This window comes from Plodia interpunctella, chromosome 18 (genome assembly GCF_027563975.2).
Source record: "Plodia interpunctella isolate USDA-ARS_2022_Savannah chromosome 18, ilPloInte3.2, whole genome shotgun sequence".
Taxonomy (NCBI): Eukaryota; Metazoa; Arthropoda; class Insecta; order Lepidoptera; family Pyralidae; genus Plodia; species Plodia interpunctella.
Genome location: NC_071311.1, coordinates 4,687,826 through 4,700,473, shown reverse-complemented (window position 1 = coordinate 4,700,473; position 12,648 = coordinate 4,687,826). Strand labels below are relative to the sequence as shown.

The window sequence follows — 12,648 nt, the reverse complement described above, 5'->3', positions numbered from 1 at the left end:
CCAGCCTTAAGAGCTCAGATAACAAGTTTTAAAGAACTCCCGTCAAAGTTTTTCGCTTCGTTAAGCAATGTGATATAATAACTATATCCACTGTATATATAATCCCATCTAGTTGCTAGTCTTAAACCCGCTATAACGACCCAGAAGTTAGTCAAACTTTCTTTTTAAGTACCTAATAAGTTGACGCTTTCTGAGCAATGAATTATACTCGCGTATATTTCCATGGAAAAGGGAAATATTAGCGTTAGTCGAGTTATAGAAGATATCAAGCTACCTGTAAGCGAGCATTTTCATGAAAGGGAGAGTAGACGACTGTCAAAACCAGAATTTTTGTTGGTGTCGTCTTCGAATATAATAATTTCCAACGTTGTATACTTAAAACGGGAATCTTCTTGTAAACTGCACGACTATTGAGATGTTATTGAATAAAACATTTTGCAAATACAATTTATTGACATTATTGTATTGACAATGTTGATCCAAATATACGAGTATTCGCTTTTTCATAGCCATCGCGTAGATATTTCTTTACGTAATCTAAGTAAAAATAAATATTACTTACCGAGTAGGTATTATATTCACTGTTGCGCCACGGTATGTTTATAAAAGGTATTAAAAAAATGTGTTTCTAGTTTTTAAAAAAGTAACCCTACAATATATCTGCCAACTTTCATCAAAATTCATTTTAATTTTTTCTGATAGAATAACTACAGAGTAGATATTATACGGTGATGCTATTACGTATATTTACGTAATAGCATCACCCTATAATATCTAAAGGATTATATATTATACTACAAATATAATAAATACAGACATTCGCAACTATACATTTGTATCGTGTTTTATTTATTTACATACGAAAGCAATTTAGTCCTATACGAATGGAATGAAGACAGATACTATTTACTATTCAATAAATATATCCAAAATTAACATTACTCCTTGTTTCAGGTTTATATCTTTACATGTTAGTTGTAGAAACGTTCACGGCTGAAAACATCAAGTTAAAAGTGTACACCACAATTGGCTGGGGTGAGTACACAACTTCGGAAACAAATATTAAAAACTAGAAGCCCGTCCCGGCTTCGGTCTTGTAAAACTATAAAAAGGAGCCTATGTTACTTCTGAAGGTTTCGTCTGTCTATATGCCTAATTTCATCGAAATCAATCCAGTAATTTTTAAGTTTATTAATCACAATCAAAAATACAAATCTTTTCTCTTGATTGTAATACCGATAGGATTACATTATTGTAACTTGAGTCTAATTAATGTTGGAAAGTATCCGGTGACCGGGTAGGCAAAAATTTAAGAAACCAACCAATAGAAATATTATTTCTTATTAGGTTCTTCAATACGCAAACTTCCAATATGTCAAGAAATAAGTAGAAAATAATGTTTAAATATATATTTTAATTGACCTTAACCCTTTCACCGTTAGGATTATGCCGACAATAATTTTTGTTTCGCAAGCGTCGGATATATTCAACCAAAAATAATGGTTTTTTGCTAGTAAAATGTTAAGTGTACACACTATATGTTGTAGATGTTTATTTTTGATTAACTATGCTTCGCGCTGGGAGCACGACAACTGACTTAGAATGTCGCTATGAAGGGTTAATTAGAGAAAAACAAAATGGCCAAAGTAAACATTATCAAATTTTGTAGGTGCCCCGGCAATTTTCATCACAATTTGGACCATATCCAGATGTTTCGTCACCATCGTGCCATCCACGGGACCTGATGGGGTATGTTATTATCAACAAACTTTGGGATATGCTTAGACAAGAGCATAGCTTTTAAATACGAAGAAGAGAAGGGTACCGATTGCTTCTACTTTTGGGAAAAATATATAATTACGGCAGACACAAGGGTGCACAAAAATATATAATTACAACACGTTGTGAACCTACAAGGATACAGATATTTAATCCTGAAATTTTTGATGGACGGAGATATTGGAGAAGAAAAATTAATAACAATAATTATGTAAAATAAATATTATATAAAATTAATAACAATCTCTAAATGGCAAAACATGAAAAAATATTCACTTTATTTCCTAGATTTGCACTTTCTCTAACTATGCAAAGAAAGTTTTCAAGTTAATGAGTCAACACGTGGCACTACTAGTAGGGCTACTGGTAGTACCACGGTTAATAGCTCAACAATATTCATATTATTTACCCTGACATAGGGCGTTTCTGAGCAAGGAGTGTCCCACTTTCGGAACTTGACGTAACTTCCAAACTTTGTACACACATTATCCAAACTCAAACTTCTTAATTACTTTATCACGATTATTAATTAGATTTACGTACATTTTGTTTGGTATAAACAAAAGTAGAATTAGTGGGTCTGAAAGGTCATAAACTATGGCGACAATTGGATAATTGGAAACTGTTTCAGGATTGCGGTGAATGTGCGGATTAACATCATAATTTAACCCATTATCTTGCAAACACAGTTCAAGACATAAAAATTATTTTAGTGGTATTTCCTTGGTTCATTTACCTTATAGATCATTTCATTTCAGCTGGCGCTATCAAGTGAAACGAAAATGTGTACTTGGATGCACGAGCACCAAGTAGACTGGATCCACAAGGCGCCAGCTTTGGCCGGGCTGGCCCTTAACCTTTTCTTCCTCATCAGGATAATGTGGGTAAGTTAAAGGTTTCTAAAGCATACGAATGCGCTAGAATTCAATTTTCAATAAATACGCGTACATAAAAAACGTTTAAAAGCAATCTAACTGCCAGTATCACAATTTAAAATCATCGCTTGTTCGATTTATAAACTTAATTTGAAAAGCCCAAACACGGTTTGGAAAGTTAAAACTCTCTAATGACTTTGATTGAAGGCTCAGCCCTGCTAATTATTTTCAGAATTACTAAATACTTTAAATTAATTAGACAAATATTGTGTTGTAACTTATTGAAAACGCTAGCTATGCTAGCCAGTAACAGGAAAATAATTCAGAAATTAAAGGTATCTTATTGTAACAAAGCTCGTTATCTTTTCAAATTCCTTTTCTAAATCCGACCCGAAACGAAAGCTGGTCTAATTTTTGTGGAAATAAAAGTTTAAGAAAATTTATTTACTGGGGTCGATACAAGGACAAGTGACTGAACCCGCTGAACAATCGTAGTAGCAAGTTTTAATGAGCAAAGATTTACGTCGGGTCATCTTCAGCTGCAAAATAAATTGGAGATCATTTCAGTAATTTTGTCGACGGCGTGCCCATAAATAATATACTGTTAATAATTTTAAAGGATAAATTTACCTATCTTTTGTAGAACATTATTTTCTTGACTGTACTACTACTGTAGCTACGGCAGTTAGTATGTACTAGAGTAACCTTAAAACCTGAAAAAATATACAACATTACTACTTATACTTTCTGCACTTTTCGATCATTACAAAAACTATAACAATATGAAGCATACATTACGAGTAGGTACGTAGTTTATTAATTTAGTAGAAAACTGGTAAGTATTGGCATCATCTACATAATTTCCTACCTTTAATTCGGACATTTAACTCAATTGAGATATATTTCCAGGTTCTAATAACAAAGCTTCGAGAAGCGAACACTCTAGAAACCGAGCAATACAGGAAGGCTACGAAGGCACTGCTGGTGCTGATCCCACTTCTGGGCATCACGAACCTGCTGGTGCTCTGCGGGCCCAGTGACGACTCGTGGTTTGCCCACGCGTTTGACTACACTCGGGCGCTGATGTTGTCCACACAGGTCTGTTCATCCCACCACCACATCAGTAGGGAATCGGAATAGAGGTTAAATAAAATAAACAAAACATTTATTACATTTACACCCCCGAATCTAGCTATTTACACTATTTTTACTACCTATTTACACTGTGTTCCACTAAAAACAATTTACAATTCATAAATTTTTACTGAGCGGAACATTATGACAGCCGTTGGCGTCTAGTAGACACGCATACAGGCGCTGAATGCTTGTAGTAGTATACCTACGAAGACGTAGTTGTATGAATCTTAGCCTCTTTTTCATTTTCAGTTCAGGTTCTCTACTCCTGTGCCACCACAGACACACGATGGCACTGTTTTTTGTAGATCCCACTTTTGGGCAAATTTCGAATGCGTGATGAAAATGTTACAACTATATTGGCCTCGTTTTTATTGAAATTTCGCATCGACACTCACCTTTGTTTCAATGAATCGGTATCATATCGGATCTTAGATCTTATCTGTGATATTAGGCATCTATTTCAGGATTTTTCAAAAATTTCCAAACATTTAATTTTTTTTTAATGTAAACTCCGGCATTACATAAGACAATGGCCACTCATATTTATATATGAGTGGTATTTTGTACAAAATAGCAATAAAATTATCCCTTGCCGCTGAAAAAAATACGCCATATGTCCACACAAAATTTATACGAAACTCCTTTCAAATAAATAAAGAACCTACCAATAAATATATAAACGCGTGTTTCACAATAAAGAGAAAGGAAATTGCTGCGTACATATTCATGAATGATGGTTTAATAAACAATTTAATCCCACATCGTGTAATTTGCGTGATCGTCACCGCAGTTTATTGTAAAAAGCGATCATATTTCCACAATCAATTCAATCTGTTTTCAAAACGAATATTTCCTTCATCAAACATACTTAGTAAAAATCTATATACATTATCAAAAGGCAAACTTTTGTAGGTATAATACCTATAAAAGTACTTTCCTATTTTATTTAGTGCTGTTGATTGAAGAGAAAATATAAATGCTTTATGAATAAAATTTTCTATTTGTCTGCTTCAAATGCGAAACACAATATACAAATACCTTTTCATACCAATTTTTGAATATTTTGATCTGAATTCAGTGAATAGTGTGCTCCATCAGCTCCATTATATCATATTGAATTGTATAATTGAATTAATTCAAAATTCATGGTTGCCAGTTAATCCCGAGTCTATTCAGTGTCAGTTTAGTAAATTTTCACAGCAGATCCCAGCCAAAAATCAATTTTGAACAAGCAATGGTACATAGACATAGAATATTTCATCTTATTTTTTCAATTGACATTCTAATTTTAAAGTATTATGCTAATGCATTCGCATCCAAAGGCAAGCGGATAAATATAAAACCTAGTCTATTTCTCTTTGAACCTAAGTTAAAAACACAACATTTACTCGTAAAAGAACAGAAATAGTGGATAGATGCCAAGTCGTGTTGGTTAACTCCACCATTCATGCATTCAACCGTCTTCAAAGCTAATGTTCTGTTTGAGATTCTTCCTTTACTGAAACGGAACAATTTTCAGAAAAGTATTTATTTAGCAAAAAAATTTGTATTTACAATAAAATTTGTTAGAAACGGTTAAAATTGCCGTTAATTATAAAGTCAGATACACTTATCGTTTTTTCTTAATTTGACTTGTTACATACTAGGCTAATGAATAAAATTAATATTTAAATAATTATTGAACAATATATGGTTATGATAAGTTTCTAAAACCTTATAACTTTATTTATTAAATGAAAAGATAAATCGTAAACATCTCACATTTACTTAAGTTAATAAAACTACTTATATAAGCAAATGCTCGTTAAGTAGAGAGTACGTCTAATTTCACGTAAAGAGTTTGAATGTGCTCATCCTTTGACATAACAGATTACATCGAATGCCTTCAAAACGTCGCCCTAGGTATGAAAACTTAGCATTCGACAGACGACTTTGAACTTTAGATTTCACTTTAAATTCTCTCTCTATTTATGATATGAACCTTATATAATGCACGTGGGAAATACGACAACAAACTATTGTACTTTTATACGAGTACTGGACACAATGAATATTAAAAAGTAAAAATAAAACTTTAAGTTGGAAATTTAACTATCTACATCGTGGTTAAACTCCAATTACATACGATACTTTTTTTATCGGTGGTTCTGGGTGTATTGTGCCCGTTAATGCTTAGTGTGGGCCGTTCAGTGCTGTATATTTATTAAATTGTCAATTTATTCTTCATCAGGGTTTCACAGTAGCCCTATTTTACTGCTTCATGAACACGGAGGTGCGGCACGCGATCATGTACCACGTGGAGCGGTGGAAGACGGGGCGGACCATCGGCGGGGGGCGGCGGAGGGGCGCCTCCTACTCCAAAGACTGGTCGCCCAGGTCCAGGACTGAGAGCATACGGTAAGCATTGCACTTTTTTCCTTTTTCTTGCTGAACTAATGTGTTTCTAAGGCAGGCAGAATCGGTCTAATGACTCGACATCTGTCATGTCAATCACTTGGATTAAAATGTTCGCGATTATAGTGTTGTTGTCCTCATTGAGATAAACATCGCGGTGCGACTAGAATATCAAAAGTATGGACGAATATATCTGTGTCTTGTATAGTCCACATATATAGGATATAATATTAGGAGGTTTGAAATAATTTTGTGGCATCGCATCATTTTGTGTCATTACACTGCGGTTAATCAATCAGTTATGCTCGCATTTTTGTCAGTATTAAAAGCATACTTTTAAAATGAGCATCCCATTTATATATTATCTTTTTTTACTATTTCTTTCAATATTTTATGTCAGAAGTAAGAATGGCTCGAAGGAATCATAAGAAAATATCTATAATTCACACATCTATGGATAGAACAAACTCGTAAAGTTGTTAGAGTCTCTACACATATAACTACCACGCTAACAATGCGCTGGGAGAAATGTTTAAAGGCAGAATGTTACATCCATAATAAAGCTATTTAAATATGGGCTTTCATAAACTAGAACGACAAAGTATACTTAACACACGAGATTTAATAAATTAGAATGAGCATATTCTAAGTGCTCTAAATTAAAAAGTACTTTTTCTACCATTTGTAGTCCTCGTGCATGTTTGCTCTCGTTTCCTGTTTTCGCGGTATTCCGTTCTCATTTTTACTTACTTTCCATTTATAATCGCATCAGCATAGCGAGTAGACCTTCCCTGTAGACCGCTTTAAACTTTTACTGCGCCCTTTGAGCACTCCGAGCAACTAATAGACAATAAATTGCCAGAACTACAATGTCAATATAACTATGTAATAGTTTGAAAATTAAGAGAAATATTTTGAATCAATATTTGAAAACCTTTTGTGCACACATTTCATTCTGAATTTAACTTTAGATTTTAATAGTAATTCAGATTTATGATGAAAACATTGTGTGCATCAAAAAGTTTTCAAATTTAGCTGTTCACAAATGATTCGATATATAAAAATTCAACCTCATCCCTAAAACTGAAAGTTTTTTAATGTAATACTTTAATGTTTTTGTATTGATATGTAGACGCGTATACAGTTATAAAATATACAGTTATTCATTTCTATGCTATAATTTCTAGTCGTTCGTAGTTTTCCGTTGTGCTCAATGTAAAAACTATCTCTTTTATGTTTTCCAAATCCATATTTGACAGTCCTTTTTTCCCACTAGGCTCACGGTATGAAGAAGCCTGAAGAATCGGTTCTGGGTTCAAGGATTCGATTACCGGATTGGACTTATTGCATTTATGAAGAAATAGATTATGATGTAATGTGGATTTGGATGTGTATTGTTTTTTGTTACTTTAATAAATTAATGTTTACTCCGCTTTATTTACTGGTTATTATTTTCACTCTTTCGACTACGCTTTGCACCTGATTTTGTGTGAAAAATTACTTATTTAAATTCTATTTTTATGAAGCATCGTATGTTTATTTACTTTGCAGTAAAAATTACTAATTAAGTTATTTGAATAATTAGTAACATTACAATTACAAATGTTTTTTTGTTTAAGCAATATGAAATAGATTTCTTTTCGATATAATATTAAATACAACTATGTAATTAAATCTCTCATCGCAATATTCGAAAGCTTACAATTTATTGTAAAATTAAACATGAGACAAACCAATTCTAGTTTTTATCAAAAAACTACTAGAACTACATTTCGTAATTTTGTTTCTAAACGAGGAAATTATGACCGAAATTTTGACGTAAAAAACAAGATATAAATTTTAAAGCACGAATTGCAAAGGTATCACTGACGTATCTAGAAATTTCTATATTATTTGTATGGCATTCATGACCCGCAATTTCATCACTTAAGTAATACATAAAGAAAATGATCGCGCATTCAGGAGATCTAGGAGTTTTGCATTTGTATGGAGTGTTTTATAGTAACATTGTAAGGAGCAAATCTTGTTATCCTCGTATCTTATTGCGTTGATAGAATGTAAGAGATCTCTTTTAAAAGGCTTGGATGTCGTGTACACATGAGGCATTATAGTACTCTGCACATGTTACATAAAAGCTGTGCCAACCATTTTGTACGCTACCGAAGCGCTCACGACTTCTTAGGAAATACAGAGCGGCTTAATTCTACGAAGTCTAAAAGCTTTTCCTACTTAGACTTGAACTTTTAATTTGTTTAGTTCCTTAAAAAATTACATGCTTCTATCGTAGAGTGAGGAATTGTACAAGAGATCACGAAGCATCATTCAGGTCTGAAAAGAGCGAGATTCTCTCTCTACTCACGCTAGCTCGTTGTCTAGAACTTTCTTTTTTATTTGACGACTGAATGGAACAGGTTGTACAGCCACCCATCCAAGAGGGAGTCGGCCGCCTCGGAGACGACAACCACGACCCTTCTGGTGCCTCGGACATCGCTTGCACTACACTATGACGGCAGGCATCTGCATGCTGTAAGTACCTAAATACTGTTTATATTTATTTCCTCATTATTTTTTTTAGCAAAATTTGGGCTGTTGTAATCAAATCATTTTTATTTAAATTAATTTTATATTCACGTGTTTCCTAAAAATTTGCAAGATTTCATAGATGCTCATATCATATTTAAAAAAAAAATAATGTTTGTGTCTAATCAGAGTCAGACAATATAACTTACCAGCTTTATCGAAAACTGTTTCACTAGCTATTTGCTACGACAAATCTTGCTATATTCGTAGCACATGTGTCGTTACGAAGCCTACGAGTTCTGCTTGGCGCGTAGACCTGCTACGAGTAGATACAAGTTTTGGATAGTACGAAAAATGAAAATAGAAACATAAATATAGGTACTTACTTTTACTTTGTTCTTAAATACATACTATAATATTTGTATTACACTATCTAATTCCAATATTTAAACAAATCTGCGCAGGATTACTTAACAAGTGGAAGCGCGAGCGGAGACCAGTCGCCAGTGTGAGGCGGAGGGCGGGGGAGGCCATCGCTATCGCGCTTGCGCACCTTGTCTGAAGAGGACGCTGCCACTGACGCGCCCTCTGCCTCTCCCGCCTCTCTTTCTATTGCAGCTAACTTTCACAACTCCACTTATGTACCAGTGGTGTCGACCCCCCCAACTGTCACTTACCACGCCGACCCCACTTCAAACTTGAAAAGCGATGTTAAATCGAATGGACGATGCGAACTGAAGTGAATACGAAATATAAATAATATTATTGTATCACTGACTGATTTTAGAATAAATATTTGTTTGAATCACCAAAATGTGAGTGGTTATGGTAATATTGGTTAATAATTCTTTCACGAGGAATGTAAAATGTATGTAATCTCTTTTAATAATCGTATATGCTTAGTAATCAAATTTCATGTAATAACTAAATACTTTAAAAATGAATCGACGTGGTCATAAACTCTCCACGGTAACTTAAATTTGTAACAGAATTTACACGTTGTTTTAATTAAATGTAATTGTGTGGTGCCATATGCTCTTGTAGTCTAGGATGTAATAATAAAATGTAAGTTGCTATTTATACAATATATACGTAAATGAAGTTTCGTTAAAATTTTATAAGCTCCAAGTGTATATTTAAAGATTGTAGCTAATCTCTGAGCCTCTAAAACACACTGTAATTGCCGTAATAATGTCAGAATTACATGTATATGCTCCTTAGTATACTACCTAGTCGATTGAAATAAATAACATTAGAAAATTCGTCGAATACTCAGTTTTGCCATGGTTTCTCAATTTGTTGTTTACTTGTATAAACTTACAGCATATGTCAACCAACTTTTACATACGATGATAATTTGTATAAATGTAACGAACATAATAAAATGCCAAAATTAGATTTTAAAAGTTAGATTTAAGGTGTGTTGTGAACAGCTAAATACTTATCAATCCTAAAATTAACAACTATTATAAGTTACGTAGTTGGATTTGGTCTTTATAATGATGCCTCTTGGAGGTAGGTATATCTGATTTTTCAATAAATATATTATTAAATCCAATTCAATTTCATTTCTGATGCACATACCACATAGGCTTTTTAGGCTTTTCAATATTATTTTTTAAGACTTTAGTTTTTCATATTTTAAGTATTTAGCTGACCACAACGAATTGCTATATTTTAGTCATATAAGAAACAATTGGGAAACAAAACGCTACTTGTATCATAAATAATTGTAGCATATCGTAAATAGTATCGAATATTAAAAGTTATAGATACGCGCTTGTCATAAAAAAATAACTATAATAAATACCAAATTCTCAATGTTTCTATTCAATATGGTATAGATTTTTATAAAAGTTTTTCGATTTAATTTTTTTTCACATAGATCTGATATTGAAAAATATTAACATGTTATTTTTTTTATCTCAGACATTTTTTAGATTGTCTGTTAAATATTTCCAATGTACTAAATAAATATAATTATACCTTTGTCAACAATACAAGTTAAATTCCTCATGAATTATCAAATTTAAATACTCGATCAAATACTACCTAATAAGAGTGAACTTCTACAGATAGTGAATATAACGCGCGTAATATGTAAAAAAATAATAGCTTGGTTACTAGCATGAGTTAGAAAAATTTAGATTGCTAATAACATTTTTCTAAATATAATGATAGCACATTTCACTAAAATTTTATATTATTATCCCAAAATGTCTAATATCTCAGTCTAAAACTAAGTGACCAATTTTGAATATTTTCAAACTTTCTTTTGTACAATAATTCAAATAATTATCAATTGACATCGATATCCTTGTTTAGATTGTGATGATTATATTTTAAAGAAATAAATAATTTATAGGAAATAACCAGTGTACATTTTTGTGTGATTAAATTTAAGAAAACAGTATATGTAAAAATACAAATATGATGTATATACATTTATTTATTCTAAAAAAATAATTATTTAAAATAAATATAACTATCTATTTAAATGTCGTTCAGACTACGTGTAAAGCTATATCGTAATTTACTTGGCTTCGACTACATTTGTAAATTTTCCATAAATGATTGTTATGAATAAATTTTGTGACTGTCCTTTGTAACCTACCTTTGTAACCTAAATTTGAATTTGATCGAAACATTTGTGTAACATTTAATTTTCGATTATCTTCAGATATTTTAGCGTTTTATTTAATCCCTGTAACAGCTTCCTTCGGACATATAAATATTAAATAAACTTCAAAAATGATTTTAGCTGTCCAGTCAATGTAAAACACAAAAGTCGTATATACAAAAGAGTATCTACTGTATTTTTAAAACACAGTGAATTTTAAAACTCAAATAAATGTGTATTCCAACATACTGTTCCGAAAATCGTAATATTTCTCGCAAATTGTGGGACTTTCATTAATATTTCAAATTCAGCTCCGGACGCCATTGTTCCACTTGAAAGGGACTCCAGCTGCCTGAAATGTGACTGCAACTGAAATGCATACTTACGATAGCCATTGAAGATCCCATTTCAAAAGTAAAATTGAATATATAAATTTATGTATGCAGAGGCTAACAGAAAAAGATTTCGTGTATTTGAGATGTTTGTTGTTACGTGTTCTTCAATACAGCTTTTATGAAAGGCTTTCAAAAAATTTTCCTTTAAAATATATTTCATTATATACTACTAGTCTGCTTCATATGAGCTCAAAATTTAGATAAATAATGAGGTTATATGAAGCAGACGATACTTCATCAACTAAACTAAATTTTTAAATATAAGTACATAGATTGAGTTTATGTCTTTGTTTCCAATTCAATGAATATTCACATATATTCCTCAAATTCTCCTACTCTGCTAACACCTAACACTAAACCAGACACATGCCGACGGCACCATATATCAAATGATCAAGGCTACTCCCTAATCACCAGATTACAAACGGCGGACAATACATCACAGTCACTAACGACCTGTCTAGGTGCGGTTAGCTATTGCATTGAAGAACTGCGGTGTTGGATTGAAAATGAAACCCACAGTGTGTGCGTGAAGCTGGACAAATTAAATAAAAACAATTGTTAACTATCATTTAATTTTACGTTAAATTAATGTTACGTACGTACGTTAAATTTATGATTTATCAAATTTTATCCTATTTGTTATGAAGATCATATGCTGCTCTTCTGATAACATAGATATTCTAGTTATTTATCATGTAATCAAATTTTCACTTATAAAAGTAATAGATGGCAACGACAAAATGGCAAATTATTATGAGTTAACCATATTCGTAGTTACTCGTTCTACTAATTCCATGGAGTTAACTAATAGATTTAGAAGGGCCCCGAGTTAACTAATAATGAACGCAAAATAAAACAAAATTAAGTACAGTCTACCGCACGTCAAGTTGTCTTCCATGGACCTTTATGCTATAATAGCAAATTT

The 12,648-nt window shown here is 32.3% G+C and overlaps 1 protein-coding gene across 4 annotated transcripts in view; it reads left to right on the top strand.

Annotated features, from left to right (window-relative positions):
* The window catches only part of Dh44-R2 (Diuretic hormone 44 receptor 2), a 96,465-nt gene extending 85,966 nt beyond the window's left edge, over nucleotides 1-10,499 (top strand). For 2 of the 4 annotated variants that reach the window (XM_064436538.1, XM_064436539.1), the window contains exons 7-13: nucleotides 955-1,035; nucleotides 1,670-1,749; nucleotides 2,538-2,663; nucleotides 3,564-3,752; nucleotides 6,022-6,188; nucleotides 8,597-8,711; nucleotides 9,170-10,499. In XM_064436538.1, the coding sequence (XP_064292608.1) occupies nucleotides 955-1,035; nucleotides 1,670-1,749; nucleotides 2,538-2,663; nucleotides 3,564-3,752; nucleotides 6,022-6,188; nucleotides 8,597-8,711; nucleotides 9,170-9,217 (806 nt within the window). In that variant the 3' untranslated portion in view covers nucleotides 9,218-10,499. Of the gene's footprint in view, nucleotides 1-954; nucleotides 1,036-1,669; nucleotides 1,750-2,537; nucleotides 2,664-3,563; nucleotides 3,753-6,021; nucleotides 6,189-7,461; nucleotides 7,623-8,596; nucleotides 8,712-9,169 lie in introns of those variants that run through there. The other 2 variants (XM_053758660.2, XM_053758661.1) reach the window with 2 other exon arrangements.
* Nucleotides 10,500-12,648: the final 2,149 nt, after the last annotated feature.